This window comes from Crotalus tigris, unplaced genomic scaffold (genome assembly GCF_016545835.1).
Source record: "Crotalus tigris isolate CLP2741 ecotype Arizona unplaced genomic scaffold, ASM1654583v1 scf7180000017546.9332058, whole genome shotgun sequence".
In the NCBI taxonomy this organism is placed as follows: Eukaryota; Metazoa; Chordata; class Lepidosauria; order Squamata; family Viperidae; genus Crotalus; species Crotalus tigris.
Window position 1 is genome coordinate 3,457,534 of NW_024096465.1, and position 16,736 is coordinate 3,474,269.

A 16,736-nucleotide genomic window follows, 5' to 3' on the forward strand; every position below is an offset into this window, starting at 1 on the left:
TTTTTTGGGTTTTTTTGATAATACTTTTTAAATTTTTTTTTTGTATGATGTCCTGAGCCCAAAGAAATAAAAATAGACATATAATCCTTGACTAACAACCAGTGATGGGATTCAAATAATTTAACAACCAGTTTTCTGCCCTACTGACCATTTTAAGTATTAAAAAAATGATATACCGAAAATTAATTTATTATTTCATGCATTTAATACTTAAATAAGAACAATAAAAGAGCTACACAAAACTAGATTGTTATAAGAAAGAGTTTTAAAATATTAATGAAAAAATATTAAATAATACCTGACAAAAAACAATAAAACTTAAAGATATTTTCATATTGCTTCTTGACTGGTGTCCTCACCTGCAATTTTCTTCGCTTTTATCCAAGCATCATCGGCTGTGTGATTTATCCTTAACCATTTTTTCACTGTAGGAGTAAGATCCCATTCCTTTAAAGGTAGGCTGATTAGACTAATAGTCATTGTGTTTGATATATTAGAAACAGGTGACTTCTTTTCTCTGAACATATTATGTTCATCTTTGAAAAACTCCTTTCTGCTTCTGCTGAACTTACAGCAATTGTTCTGACAATATTTTTAGCTCTTTGAACACTTTCAGGAATTGCATAGTTTTGGGAATTTTGGGAATCTGGACAGGAGCCCACCACCACTGCCGCCATGACCAGTCCAGAAGGCCGGGCGCCACCCAAGCCTTAAAGGTCTCCCCTGGCAATAAGCCACCATCCCTGGAGACGGGGGCAGGCTCTCCCCATGCCACCCACTGCTCAGTGCGCAATCAGGCTGAGACTGAGATGGCCAAGGGGACAGGGCTTCTGGGCTAGTGGGCCCTCTCATTGGGAGGTTGGAGCCTCCATCAACTGGGCACCCTTCAATCCATTGGCTTTGTGATTTGGGCCGGCCAGGAGGCACAAAAGACGGAGTCTGCCTCGCAAAGGGATGGGAATTAAGGGGCTGGGACACCAAAGCCCATAACTGCTTTGCTGAACTCAACAAAAAATTAGATGTCAATTCTGCCGAACTGATGTGAACCAGCTGAATCCCATCACTGCCTACAACCATTCTTTCAGCAATCCTTCAAAGTTACAGCAGCATTGAAAAAGTCACTTTTCATTGGACTATCACAGTGTCCCAACAGTCACGTGATCAAAATTTGGGCAATTGCCATGTTTTTTTGATGGTTGCCATGTCCAGGGGTTATGTGGTTTTTTAATTTGGGATCTCTTTCCTTCTGGTTTACAATAAGCAAAATTAATGGAGAAAGCTGGATTTATTTAAAGATGTATGATTAACTTAACTACAGTGATTCACTTAACTCTGGCAAAAAAAGGTAAATTAACTTGTTTAACAACTGCCTCGCTTAACAACAGAAATTCTGATCCCAATTGTAGGGGTTTGTCAAAGACTATCTACTTATAAGTGATACTGTTTAACAGAGATACATATTATTTGTAGGAAGATGTACTCAATGATTAATTTTATTTCACATGTCTATAGCAGATGCTTTTTGTGAAGAATAATGTATTTGTCAGTGATGTACTGCAATATTAAAATGCTTAATTAGCTTTCAAATCTAATTTGAGACATGGAAGGTCATTAGTGTCTTTAGGCTAGCAAATTAAAAGGTATCTCTGCTTATCAAGAAGCAAATGAAGGAATTGATAACTTTGCTATTTTAGAAGCAAAGGCAAATATAAATTCTTATTCCATATAAATAATATTTAATGTTAATATTTATGTCAATTATGTATTCCAGTATTTGAGGGGCTGCCACAAAGAAGAGGGCGTCAAACTATTCTCCAAAACACCAGATGGCAGGACAAGAAACAATTGTTGGAAATTGATCAAAGAGACAAGCAATCTGGAATTAAGGAGAAACCTCCTAACAGTGAGGACAATTAACCAGTGGAACAGCTTGCCTCCAGAAATCATGGGCGCTCCATCACTGGAGGTTTTTAAGAAGAGACTGGACAGTCACTTGTCTGAAATGGTATATGTTCTCCTACTTGAGCTGTGAGCTGAACTAGAAGACTTCCAAGGTCCCTTCCAGCTCTATTCTTTCTATGTATAGCCCTTTCACAAAAGAATTCTTTCTAACAATTTCTGAGTAGACACAAAGGCCATCACCTAGTCAGTGAGTATGTAAGAAAGATCCTAAGAGTAAAGAGAAAAGAAAACATGTAGGTTTACTGTACTCAACACTGTATATATGTTGACTTCAGCATCATTGATGTACTTCCTTTAAAAAAGAAAAGTATTATGCTAGCAAGGGGTTAACACTAGCCTAGTTAGAAATTTCATGTCCATCTCACCCTGTTGCCTCAGAATTGATGTAATAATTTTTAACCAATGTTTTTTGCAATGTACATAAAATTATAGATTTACCGACATGTATAGGCAGATAATTTTTAAAAACTCAGAATATTTTTTAAACTATCCTCTGTATTAGAAATATTGCAACTGCTCAATCACATACATGATAACTGGGTTTCTAGACATATGTTTTAGGAAAAGCAATCATTTTCAATGGGCGAATTTTAGGTAGTGTATTTCAATTATCTTTATTTGTTCCTAAATAACAATGGAAACTAGACAGTTTTTTTATTCGAAAAAACAGCTTTTGTTTTGTATATCTGCTTTTAGAAAGACAAGAAAACGGATCTTCTTAAAAATATACGTTATGGATCTGGGAATTGTGCCGCACAGTTTTGAAACAAACAGCCAAATCGACTGCTTTATCTGAGGCTGCTTTATTTGGCTCCCAGTCTTAAGAGCGGAAAGGATGAACTGAAACCAGGGAAATTTATTTCGGTGTACATGCCTAGATTTAGGATCATACGTTTCTACGCTCGCTGGAAAACAAATCTCGTCGAGTTCAGTGGCTGATCAGTGTTAACGTTGGAACTGAAAGGTTGAAAGCTTCACAGGGAGGATACATAATGATCGTCAGGAAATATATTTTCAGATACCACAGAATAGGGATTAAAGACACAGCTGTATCTGTTGCCTTATGTTAAAACTTTATCTTCAACGTCATTACTGCAAACACACATCTATATATCAGGCATTAACAAAAGTATTCCAAGTTCCTTCGATAGCTCAGCTGGTAGAGCGGAGGACTGTAGAGGCGGCATTTCGCAGGAATCCTTAGGTCGCTGGTTCGATTCCGGCTCGAAGGAGGCTTATTTTTCTTTCCATTTTTAGATTTTAAACTGATGTTTCAGATTAATAAGACTTTTGTATCCTCACGGATAAAAAATAGCGTTTATTGAGAAAACATACTTTAACATTGAGCGGTTCCGTTTAAACAGCCAGCATAAGAAGCCGAACCGGAAATAAGCCAAAAATGTGCCTCTGCTTTTTCTTTTAACCAGTGTGAGAAAAGGGAGAGAAAATAGCACGTTCGCTAACGCAATACGCTGCCCGCGGGAAACACGTGGAAACTCTCGTTTTCTCTAGCCCTCGGTGAGGCAAGGACTCACATTCCCAGCAGCCCTTGAGCTTGAGCCCACCAGTAGCTCCTCCTACTTTGCCAAGCTCTCCAGTATCCCGCCACCTTTCTCCTCTTACTGGCCGTTCCCCTTCCTCCCTCGCCCAAGCTCCCCCGTTTGGTCGCGTGCTTTCTGCAGCAGCCAATGGGGTGTCAGTCCGCGTGCGCAGATTCAAACGGTGGCTCCGGACAGAGGCTGGGCGCGAGATTCGGCGGCAGGGTCGAAAAGGAAAAGAAAAAACAACAACAAAATCCCAGTGAGCTCGGCGGCGCCTCTGGAAAGCGTTCGAGGCGGAGGACCGAGCAGCGGCAGCCGGACAAGGGCCCCGCTCGCTTAGTCCCCGGTCCTTTCGCCTGCCGTTTTTGGCTGGGTGTCGGCCATGCCCCCGATGCGGGGAACGGTGAGGGGCCGGGGCTAAAAAGCAGTGCCGCCCTCCCCGGACTCCCCTGTCGGGCATAGCCCGACGGCTTCCATTGAGCGAGTGCTCCTGGCCGGGGGTGCCATCCCCGTTCCCCTCTGCTTGCTTTATGGTACACGCAAAGGATGGCGAAGAGGCCGCGCAGGTGAGTGACCCCCTATACCTTCCCGCTCGCCGACTTGGCATCTTCCATGCTCGGCTCTGCGTTTCCCTCATTTTCCGCCGCGGGATAGCCCATCCCACAGGATCACAGAAGGTTTCTGCTGCCGCTTCCACGTGCCCTAGCCGAACAAGCCCATGTATTGTTCTCACTTACGCCGTGGTTTAAGGTTTTGTTATGCTGCGTTACACAGTGTGAAAAGATGGTCCTGCTTCATCTATTCAGTTATTGCTAAATTTTCTCCTATATATTTAAATATGGGAGTATATAAACAAAATAATATTTAAGGATTTTAAAAGGGAACAATACAATATTGGTCTTCAGTCAAAACTAAGAAAAATAACAAGTGCAATGAAAAAAACAGGAAAATTATAAATACATAACTATCTAAAACTGTGGTAAAAATGATAAAACATAGCAGTAAAAATATACAGAGGAGTAAAAGATCCAAGATACAGAACCTTTATTTATTAGTAATAAAAAGACAACAAAGCAAGAGAAGGCATTTTACTGAATTATTGAAATGGCTGGCTACTAAGCAACAGTGTACATTTCAGCAAGCAAGGGTACTTGACTTGAAACCTCTTATAATGAATAGATAATATATACATACTTCTTTACTACTGGATTTATTGGTTAATTGCAAGATTTTGAACTGAGCCTAAAGTGGAAACCAAAGTATATAATATTGGTATCTTACTATTTTGTCAAGTTCCAATCAATATCTTGGGTTGATTTTTCAGTTTACCTTCAAGGACATTCCTACCTACATTATTTGTCTTCTTTATCTGGATTAATACTGTAATCCTGTAGACCGTGATCTTACCAATATATTTTGCTGGAAATTTTTAAAGTGCAAATATTAATCACTTTGATTAATATTTTTTAATGTGATTTTTTTTCCTGGATACAAATAAATGTTGTAAAGGAATTAAGAGACAAGACTATGGAAAAATGGATTTGGCTGTTCTCTATTTTATGTGATAATATTTAATGTCCTGCTTAAACCATTTTATGTAAGCAAGACTATCAGAAAATTGTAAATGAAACACCCAATTTTGTAAATATTAGTATAGTACTCTGTGAAGCCAGTAGATGGCAGACTGTTCTTAAAGAAACATGAAGATGAAAATTATTCTTGTTTTCTTTAATAGGTAGTTTTGAAAATGAATGCTCTGTTTAATTATTGTTTCCTATGTGCAATATTTGCATAGAATTAACTTCCTTATAGAAAAATATTTTTCTTTATATATATTATTTTGATCTAGGAAAAATGCCATGTATAAACTAGCCTAGGCATTTGCACAAAGATCAATGAATGAAAAGTAGTGGCTTCTTTCAAAATGTTAATTTAAATAGGGATATTTTAATAAATGAAATAAGAAAATAATTCTTGAAATGAGCACTTTTGGTACCTGTATTTGTCACATAATCACCCCCATTTGCTACATACGTTTGCCAATTATAGCCAAGCAGCTTAAACATCATGAAAGAACTTCATGCTTTATCTCCTGACAGACCTTTCTAGTTCTTTTGAGTTAAGAACAGAAATTGAAAAATGTTCTTTCAATTTTGGAAAAAGTTTAAAGTTACATGGCATCAACACTGGACTATACGGCAGGTGGATTAAGATTATGAGATCCAACTTCAAAATTGCCTTTTGGATAAATTGCAGCAAGATTTCCTTAAGCTTCTGAACTATACTTAATAGTTATTTCAAAATTTTGAGTATTGCAGTGTAACACTCTAATTTGATATTGATACCCAGTTCAAGGAATTCTAGTGGAATAATACCTTTTACAATGCCCCAAACTTTAACCATTTTTTCTGCCAAAGCACAAATTTTGAACTTTTTTCCACAGTTAAGGTTTGTGATAATACCCATAAACTAATGCTTCTTTTTTGGTTACAAGGATGGGCCTATGTTTTCTTTACTATCATGATGCTGTGAAGAAATTCTTAACTTCATTCTTGTAGTGTGATGATAATAATTGGGAAATTTCAACTTTTGAAGTTTTCTGCAATCAGCATGTGAGGAACCCTTATTTCAGAACCCTTCCAATATTGAAGAGTATCAATAATATGACCCAAATGTTCTTGTAAAATAGCAGGCTTAACAGAAATTTCAGTTATCCTTTAACAATTCATGAAACTTTCTCGTGTGAAATTTGTTGGTTACTCTGACAGGTTATGCACTTCATTCTTAATTGAACAAACTGGTATTATTCTTGGGGCACTATGTTTAGAATTTGATGACCCAGCAGTGCACATTACTTATATCAATACAGCCATCACCATAAACAATTTGTGTTGAAATGTGAATTTTAATTGGAGGGACACATTTTTAACCTTCATTGGTCAAAAATTTAATTATGACATTTTGCTTAAAGTACATTAACAAGCACCTCCACTCTTCCTTTTCACAAATAATAGCAACACAACACAGAAACTTCTTGTCAAGTGAAGTGAAAAAACAAATGCTAAAAAAGTGTTAGAGTTTCTAGTGCATCAGTATTGCTCTCTGTTTGCAATTTATAATAATGGAAGCAGAATAATAGTTGGAAGGGACCTTGGAAGTCTTCTAGTCCAACTCTCCTGTTCAAGCAGGAAACTATACCATTTCAGACAAATGATTGTCCTATTTGTTCTTACAAATCTCCAATGTTGGAGCACTCACAACTTCTGGAGGCAACTCATTCCACTGATTAATTGTTCTAACTGTCAGGAAATTTCTCCTTAGTTCTAGGTTGGTTCTCTCCTTGATTAGTTGCACCCAAACACTCATGTATATTTGGTATTTCAAAATAAGATTTATGACATCTTGTCAATATTTGATTATGTCAGTATGAGAATGTGTCCATGGAATAGATATGATATATTATATAGAGGGATATTTACTTTAAATTGGTGTCAGACACGCTGGGAAACCAGTGTGTTATTGTTGGAACTAAATCTTTCAGGGTATGCTTAAATTCTCTATTCTTTTTCCTGAAAGCACCTAAGTTTGCTCTTGACAAAGATCAAGAATGTGAAAGAGGAGAGGATGTAACTTGGGCATGCCTTCAAAGAGAAAATAATGTAAAAGACAACTAAGAAATATTTCAGTTAGGACATTCTTCCCAGGTTGCTTTCTGCTTAAAAAATGTAGAGACATGTAAACATGGTATTCCGCTATGCCATTTACATTATACCTACTTTGCTCCTGTGTGTTTTAAAAATGCAAATTTATTTAAATAAATGTTTAATTAATATTTGAAGGATTTGATTTGGTTGCTTCTTAAAGTTTTACTTAGATTTTAGCTATTCAGCCAGTAATGGTGCATGAACAGATGTCTAATAGTTTCAGTAACTTTTAGTTTAAAATGTTAATTATAAGTCGTCTTTAAAGCATGTGAGACAGGCATAAATTTACTGTCAATGTTAACTTAATAATAGCTTGCACTTTTCAGTGAGGAAGATGATGATGACCTTCATTATGCAGATCATGACTATGAAGTACCACAACAAAAAGGGGCAAAAAAGATATGTAACAGAGTAAAATGGACCCGTGATGAGGTGAGCTCAACTGTAACGTAGCTTATCCTCCATACAGTTTTGGGTTTAGTGTTGTAAAATTATTTATGGACATTTTTACCATTTATTACAGGATGAAAAACTTAAAAAACTAGTCGAACAACATGGTACAAGTGACTGGACATTTATTTCTAGTCATTTACAAGTAAGTGGAAAATTATTTACTGAGGCTTTTCTTATTTAGTATTCAACTGTTCAAAAGTTTCAGCATCATTATCTGAATAAACAATAAGCTAGAAAAAAAGACTGCTCCATATACATCTTTCAGAATAGGAATTCCTAGTTTTAGAACAAAAATGCTATATGAATATTAGAATACTAAAACATCTTTAATCAGGATGACAAGCTACACAAAGAATAATTATTTTTCATTTTTTGCAGAATCGTTCTGATTTTCAGTGTCAGCATCGATGGCAGAAGGTCCTAAATCCAGAACTTATTAAAGGACCCTGGACTAAGGAAGAAGATCAGAGGGTATCGGATTTATATTTATATTGCTCCTAAGTACTAATTTTGTTTCAGGAAGGACAGTATTGTTATTCAGGTATCTATTGTCCTCTTTTGCCATATGTAGTTCAATACAAAGTAGGATATAACTAAGAACATTATAAATGTTTGCATCCGTATCCATCTCTTTTTTTTAGCTTAAGAGCTGTGCTTGGCCTTTAATTTGAATACATTCCTATTTAATATGATTTACTCAATTCATCTTAACATTCCTATGCTCTGAGGGATCCTTGGTGCTCTGTGAACTTGGTTGTTTTCTTGCAGACATTTAATTAGTCAAACTAGGTAACATCATTAGTAATGAAATGTCTGCAAGAAAACAACCAAGCTCACAAAGCACCAAGGATCCCTCATTTCAACCCTGAGCTACAAATATTCTTTTATTCCTATGCTCTGTTATACAGTTATTGCCTGTAATTGTTCAAAAATTTAAATATTGATTAACATCTTCCCTTACGGAATTGTTAATATTGTTCCTTTTGGAAAGAAGTGTGAATATATATACCAAATCAATAAAATATTATGTGAAACCTAATAATACCTAGCAAAACTTTTTAAATAAAATTAATTATGTATAAATAAAGATTTCCCAAATTAATGTTATTGTCTATAATTTGTTTTTTCTTATTTTAAGCCTCTTCATTATTCATAAATTTATAATAATAAATATTATATAATTTGAAATAAAATATTAATAAGAGACTAAACCAACATTTAAAATGTTCCTTAAGTGGGTTGCAAAGTTACAAGTTAAAAAATAAAACAATAAAGTACAATAAATAGTAAGGCTATGGAACATTTTGGGCTTAATGCCAAATGATTTCAAACTATGTTCTATATCCTATCCTTTAGATATTCTATTTTATACTGCATTTCACCAGCTATCTTCTAAATGTGATATTAGATCTGGTTTATACATAATGCTACGTCATAATGTGAGGTGTGTGCTTAGATCAATCATCCTATTCTGGCATAAGCCAGTATAGCTTTTTAAACAAAGTGTGCTGTAAAAAATCCTGGTTTAGCATTATGTGGGATTTCATCCATTGTATTTTCATGATTTCCCATTTCCCCTTAGCGTCAGTTTCCAAAATGTAAGCCGCTGGAAGTCAGAATGATTTTGAGGCTAAAGAATTAAATAAATAGAATGAGATTCTTTGCTTCTTCCACATGGGTGATATTTTTTTCTTAAAACAATGCTGGAGAAAATGTGCCATTCAATTTGTATTCCAGGTGATTGAACTTGTTCAGAAATATGGTCCCAAACGCTGGTCTTTGATTGCAAAGCATTTAAAAGGAAGGATAGGGAAACAATGTCGAGAGAGATGGCATAATCATCTTAATCCAGAGGTAAAGAAATCTTCATGGACAGAAGAGGAGGACAGAATCATCTACGAAGCTCATAAACGTTTAGGAAACCGATGGGCTGAAATTGCAAAACTGCTTCCAGGAAGGTAAGTTTTTTTAAATTGTCTGTTTGTTTAAAATGATGCTACTATGTGACCTTTTTTTCACAATACACTAATACATTTTCCATTAACCCATTTAGAACAGTTAGGTTCATTCTGGTAGAAAACCAGCACAATTAACTGGATCAATTCTTCAATTTGGGAATAGAGAGTTTTTGCCCATTTTCTTCAGGAAGTCCCATGCTAGGAGAGTGCTGGCAGGGCTTTATAATATTACTGCTAAGACAGCAACACTGCTCCAAATCTTAATTCATCCTAAAACGAAGAACTCTCACTGCCTTTCCTACTGTCCTGTTCCTTCCCAGCAAACTCCTTTCTTCCTAGTTTTCATCAGCCTACATTTCAATGATCCTATGCAATCTTGTCCCATCCTGCAGCATGGTCACAGAGGACTTAAGAAATGCTGAGATAAGAATGTTGAAAGGCTCAGTAGACATTTTCAGTGTCCCTTTCCTTCATGAGAAGCAAAATATATTTACTTTCTTTGCCCTAAAATCAGAGCCTTTGATAACTGAAACAAAGAAATCTTCAACCATTAAAAAAGAACTAAAAGGGTATAAGGCAACTTAAAAAGTATGAACAGGGTTAGAGTTTGAGCAGAATTCAGAAGACACTCCTGGCCTCTGGGACATATTTGTACAAATCTCTGTTAGAAGATTACTACTGTGGTTTTTCCTCCCACATTTTTCAAAAGGGATAATATAAAAGTATTATAACATTTTAATACCTTTTTAAGAAACATTTAAAATGAAATTTCATTTTAGAAATTCTGGAATAACATTGGTAACTTATATCTTGCTGCATAATTTTCAACTGTGCAATTTGTAATAAATATAATGTTTATGTTATGGACATGATACAACTTATTAAACACTTATTGTCTCATTCAAAAAGAATTCATTCTTTTCCACTGAAATTGTGTAACTTTGGGGAACTTGACTTTGGATTATGTCCTATTATTTGTTTAGGACTGACAACTCAATAAAAAATCATTGGAATTCTACTATGCGAAGGAAAGTTGAACAAGAAGGATATTTACAAGATGGAATCAAGACAGAGCGCCCTTGTTTATCAAAACTTCCTCACAAAGCTTGTGTACCTACAGATCATCTGCATCCCCAAAATCAATTTTACATACCGGTTCAGACACATGTAGGTTCCCAATTTGTTTATAGCCATATTTTTTACTATAGGGGAATGTTTATCAGAGCTTCATGCTGCAAATAATTTAAAATTATTTAGATGAGATACTTGAAAAAATCCAGAATTTTTAATACCTTCCGCATTGTTTTAGCTTTCAGTCTTTGTTTTTGATATTTTTTTTAACTTAAAATACTTTTTTTCCTGAGGCCCTGAAAATACTTGGTTTCTGATTTTGTTCATCTTAATATTCTTATTTTGTTTTAAAGTGGTAATTTTGAAAGTGTTTAATGTGTTCAAATTAATTTTTTTTCTAAAATTGAATGTTTAAATTATTCTGTAGAAATAATTGTGTAGAAATAATTGACTATATTTGTGTTAATTAGTTTTATTTTATTTAATCTTATTTAATTTATTCTAATTAGGGAGGTGGTTTGCATGTCCCTTAAAAATACAGGCTTTCAGGGATAACAAAATATTTAGGATGGTAGTAAAGGGTGAATAAATTAGCATTGGCTGCTTTCTTTCCTTTCCTGTTCCTTCTTTATAGAGTCTTTTTGCAAAAAACCAACAATACAAATAATTGGTTTTTCTGCTATTGAAAACATATAGGATGTTAATATCAAGAGAAAAATGGAGGATGGGGAAATGTTTGTAAGCACATATATTCTAAGAATAACAAATGTTGATTTATTAGATACCAGGTTACCAGTACGTTTCAACAGAAAGCAGCTGTTTAGACATTGCAAGTCCTTCAAACTTTATTCAGGTAATTGCAGGGCAATTATATTCACCGTTTAATCTTTTTCTGACATCATGACAGCACAAAAATATTTCTGTTTAATTGCTGTGTTAAAAAATATTCTTAATAGGGACCTTATCACCAGGAATACAATCAACATCAGTTATTTTGAAAGGATTGACATATTATTGTGGTCAATAATTTGTACACTTTTTCCATCAAGGAAATGGAATTACTTTGATAAAAAAAATTCATGTTAATGCAGCTGAATTATTTCTAGATCTTGGATAGCAGATAAAATCCATGTGCATAAATCTGGGAGTTTTTTTAATTACAATATCGAATATGTTGGTCTATTGTTTGAAATTTCCATTTCTTGCTTGATTTCAGCTTATTTTCTTTTTAATGCATCGGTTTGATAGGATGGAAATTGATTTTCAGTAATATCTTGCTAAAGAATAATGTATTTAAGAATTTGAGGACTAATAAGAGATAAGATAACCTTTATTGTCATTTTTTTACTGTCGGCACAACGGCACATATCAAAAATGAAATTTAGTTGCCCGCTCTTAAAATGAAACACGTACATAATGATTGTCACTGAGCAATTATGAAATAAAATAATTGCTTATGGTCATCTGGTACATCTATATCAACACCACTCTAGACAATTGATGTATATTTTAAAATATTGCCAAATCCTGTTTACTTTTTTGATTGTTGTTCTGCAAGTTGGTCCCATAGCCTAATATATAAATACGTCTGTACAAAGCTAAATGAGAATGATAAAAAGTGACAGTAAATTAAAAGAATAATAGTTCCACACTGTTTGATAATAATTAGGTCCAGTTTCAAATAGTGTGTCCAATTCAGGTTCTGTATTTTATGGATTTGGACCAGTGTGATGGTGCTCAAGGCAGTTACATCATTGTGATAAAAAGCTTCCACCAACAGTGGCAAGGCAAGCTACTGTATATAAACAGAGAGAAAACCCCATTCCCTTCTATCACTGATGATATTATCTAGTCAGGTATAAAATATCTGCAGCAAACAACGAACCTCAGAGAGCACCAAGGACTTTACTATAAGTCTGTCAGCATTTCAACTTTGGTCTGAAATTATTCTGAAGCATATTTTTGGAAATTAGACAGCTGAGTTTATTTTAACCACATGTTATCAGCCATGTCAATACTATTAAGACTATTTACTAACTGCCTGTTAATTTTAATTATACTAAAAATTATGTTATCATTTCATTCTAACGTTCCTTATAACTTATCTTCTAGTGATGTGTCCTAAATGTTATTCTGTCTCTTTGTGTTCTTTTTTCCCTCAATGTCCATTCTAGCAGCCATTTGATGACGATCCTGACAAAGAGAAAAAAATAAAAGAACTTGAATTGCTACTTATGTCAGCTGAAAATGAAATCAGGAGAAAGAGAGTGTCCTCAGTAAGAGCTGCTTGCATAAATGTAACATTTTTGCTGATTGGCAATTAAGTCTTTCTAAATCTTTAAAATTAATTAATGAACATTGTACACCAATACATTGTAATGGTATCTGAAGTATAGTTGAAGAAATCCTGTTTCATTTCTCAAAAGATGGGGTATGGACACCTGAGAAAGGGCTTGAATGGCATATTGCTTTTATTTTTGTGGCTTTTAGAACAAAGGATTACATACTACTTCCTGTGCTTTTTATTTCTTTGATGGCTCAGGGATGGCTAAACAAGTGTAGAGAGAGAGAAGCATGAGGATCACTCTGCATAACTTGTGGCTAGAGGATTATATATTGCATGCTCTATCATTTTGCAAAATTATTAAGCCAGCTTCTGTAGGCAGGGGCAAGTAATATTTTGATGGCTAGCAGCCATTAAAAAAGGAAGGCTAAGGACAGAGCAGGTGGAGTGAAGTACTTCATGATGTCATGCAAGTGGGTTTTTCCCTGTCTAGGAGACATGTTTGGTCCTTTTGATAATCAATTCTTATTTATTTTTGGTTTAAAGGAATGGGTATATACCCTAAAAATAGTGAAATGAAACACCTAGTTTTTGACAATTTGCCACTGAAATTTAGGAGTATGACTTCTTGGACCATAATAAAGATTGTTGACAGTTTAAAATTAAGACACAACTGCCATTCTTTTGAGAGTGGTCAGTATGAAATGATTAAAAAATGTATGTTTGATTTAGATGGCTTAATAAGTAGGTTGAAGTACTCATATTTTGACAAAATAGTGTGATTTTTAAAATGCTACATGATTATATCAGCAGCATAATCCTTTCTGGTATTTTTGGGAAATAAGTTATTTTATTAAATGGGACTTACTTCCAGTCAAGTGTATTACAGACTAATTAAAACCATATTATATTGATTTGCTGACCCATTTTTATATCACACTTCCATAATTGCCAGTGAGCTTAATTAATCATACATCTTCTATAGTGAGTTTGAATTATTTTTCATCTTAATTTTCAATAACAGCAACATTTTTTTCTGTTCTTAGCAAGCCAGAAACTTTTCTAACTGGTCTGGAAACTTCATTATGGAAGATAACGTGGCAAATACTTTAAATAGCCTTGGGGAGCAAACAAATGACTTTTATGATATAGATGATACACAAGCTTCAATAAATCAGCAAACTTCACCTAGCAAATACTTGACTGTGGAAGCAAATGCAGTGCTGTCATCTCTACAGACCATACCTGAATTTGCAGAGACACTAGAACTCATTGAGTCTGTGAGTCTTAATAATAACATTCATGTAATAAATAAAATCAGAAATTTTTAATAGTTTACTAGGATTATTGCCCCAAAGATTACTAAGATTATTAGTAGTAATAATTTTGTTCAATAAGGCTGCAATATTAACTGTTTATTAACTTTTGTGGGAGAAATAATACACAAATACTGAACCTGAATTTTTGGGGTTATCTCAGAAAGTATAGGTAATCCTCATTTAATAACCACAACTAGTACTGGGATCTCGGTCATTGAGTGAAGCAGTAATTAAGTAAGATGTCATGACTGCTTTGGTCAGTGACTACAATCTTCGCACACCCAGTTGTTAAGCAATCTTGTGGGCCTGAAGTAGAGGGAGTCTTGTGTAAGGGACATGGGTTGCCTGGGGGGGGGGCACTCTGGGAGGCCCAGTGCAAGGCAGGCTTGAGTGCCTCTGTTTAGAAGCTGAAAATGCTCCCTGCCAAAATCCAAGCAGTATTTCCAGCCCCTGAATGGGAAAGAGTCATGCAGCCTTCACCGGGCCTTCCAGAATCTGACCTCCTTCCCTCCCTCCCTGAGGCATCTCCTTCCCTAACTGTGCTGCATCTTTGAGGCTGTAAATGTCAAGCGCTGAGGAAATCAGGAAATGAAAGCAGTTCAAATAAGTATAAAGGTTTATTGCAAGCTTAAGCCCTCTCTAAGAATCTGAACTACTAATGGTCAATGGAATTTAGCGGGAATTAAGAAAGGAATTCAAAGTGGGCTCGACTTAGATCTGTTCTTGGCATGCATGATTGATGACACATTTCACCCCTGCCACCTGGTCATCTACAGTAAACCATTGCCAAAATCGCAGTTGGATTTTGGAATGGACCTTTTTCACCAGGCCTCCAGAAATGAGAGGGAGTCCTCTAGACGCCAGAGACTGACTGTGAATGCCCCATACTGCAAATGCTCCATGCCAAAATTCTGCTTGGATTTCGGAATGGATCTTTTCAGCCAAAATCCAGAAACCAGAGGGTATCCTCTTGGCAAGCAACAGCAGTTTGTTACCTTTCCTTCTAGTTTCCCCATTGACCTTCTGAGGAAGCCAGCAGAGAAGATTGCAAATGGTGATCACATGATCACAGAGTGCTTGGCAATCAGTCATAAGTATGAATGGATTGCCAAATTTCCAGATCACAATTATGTGATCATAGGGGCATTACAACACCCAGAACTCTGAGCATGAGTCATAGTTCCCTTCATTCAGAGCCATCATAATTTTGAATGATCACTGAACAAATAGTTGTTAAGCCAGTACTATCTGTAAGATTATTATATTGGATTAAATGTATGTGTTAGAACTAAAGTTAAGATCTGTATTTATTTATTAAATGAAAAATATATAGCTGAATCACTGATATCCCCAGTCCAATTGGGGATAAATAACTCTTATTTTAAAGAGATGTTGTGAGTATATATTTTTTCTCTTCTGTTGATGGATATTGGAGGATCCTGTAGCATGGAGTGATGTCACCAGCTTTGATCTTTCTGATGCGGTTCCCTCACCTGTCAATCAAGCTCCAGTAAAATTAATGCGTATTCAGCATAATGATGGGGCCATGGAGTGCCAGTTTAATGTAAGTGTTGTACTTGATGGCAAAAAAATATGTGATGAAGAAGAATCAAGATCTCCAAATGCAGCCAAATTCAGCACTCCTCCTACAATTTTACGCAAAAAGAAGAAAATCAGGACTGGACAATCACCAGCCTATGAACAGAGTGACGGGTTGTGTAGCAACAATACTATGCTAAAACAAACACCAGTGAAAACACTACCTTTTTCTCCTTCTCAGGTAAATAAATATAGGATTCAACTAGTGATATTTTGTAGGTTTATTTACTATTTATCAAAATGCAAAACAAAAGTATGAAGTAAAAAAATGAATGGGTTGAGAGGAAGAAATAGACTAAAGAATTATGGTTGGATGGAATAATGATATCCTCAAGAAGCACAGTGTGAAAAGTTTAAAGAACAGTAGATATAAGTGTAATAAGCCAGGATGTTTTGCAAGGATAGAAAGTATAGCAAATGGAGGTTATGTAAACTAGATTTAGCTCTATTTATTTTTATTATCTTATGTCTTTAATTTCTTTGACTTACTATTTTGTCCTGTGCATAATGTTGCTTAGCCTGAAGGGGAATAGCATGATGGATAAGTATGTATGATTTTTTTTTTTTACAGTTAGCTGAAGGTCTTGTTATGCAAAAACATAACATAAAATCTAAAATGAAATAAAAGAATTACAGAATGATATCCAAATAATTGAGGGCACGAGACATAGAGTTTAAATGAAGAAAACTGCTTGCTTAGAAAATAATTTAACTATTAGTTCATTGGAAGCAATTAGATAAAAATGCAGTTTTTAAAAAATAAAACTTTTTAGTTCTGATTACAATGCACTTTAAAGCATAATGAATATCCTGAAATGCTATTGATGGTGTGTATAATGTGTATT

At 35.1% G+C, this 16,736-nt stretch overlaps 1 protein-coding gene and 1 non-coding gene across 7 annotated transcripts in view; both read left to right on the forward strand.

Moving 5' to 3' along the window:
• The first annotated feature begins 3,103 nt into the window (after nucleotides 1–3,103).
• Nucleotides 3,104–3,194, forward strand: TRNAY-GUA. Its single transcript is given in 2 exon segments — nucleotides 3,104–3,140; nucleotides 3,159–3,194. It is a non-coding gene; the product is annotated as a tRNA-Tyr (tRNA).
• A 308-nt stretch (nucleotides 3,195–3,502) lies between these two features.
• MYBL1 (MYB proto-oncogene like 1) overlaps nucleotides 3,503–16,736 on the forward strand; it is a 33,107-nt gene continuing 19,873 nt past the window's right edge. For 2 of the 6 annotated variants that reach the window (XM_039335325.1, XM_039335360.1), the window contains exons 1-10: nucleotides 3,504–4,069; nucleotides 7,520–7,639; nucleotides 7,731–7,802; nucleotides 8,039–8,131; nucleotides 9,398–9,618; nucleotides 10,602–10,785; nucleotides 11,471–11,542; nucleotides 12,864–12,965; nucleotides 14,020–14,253; nucleotides 15,728–16,072. In XM_039335325.1, the coding sequence (XP_039191259.1) occupies nucleotides 4,034–4,069; nucleotides 7,520–7,639; nucleotides 7,731–7,802; nucleotides 8,039–8,131; nucleotides 9,398–9,618; nucleotides 10,602–10,785; nucleotides 11,471–11,542; nucleotides 12,864–12,965; nucleotides 14,020–14,253; nucleotides 15,728–16,072 (1,479 nt within the window). In that variant the 5' untranslated portion in view covers nucleotides 3,504–4,033. Of the gene's footprint in view, nucleotides 4,070–7,519; nucleotides 7,640–7,730; nucleotides 7,803–8,038; nucleotides 8,132–9,397; nucleotides 9,619–10,601; nucleotides 10,786–11,470; nucleotides 11,543–12,863; nucleotides 12,966–14,019; nucleotides 14,254–15,727; nucleotides 16,073–16,736 lie in introns of all 6 variants that reach the window. The other 4 variants (XR_005555753.1, XM_039335338.1, XM_039335347.1 and 1 more) reach the window with 4 other exon arrangements.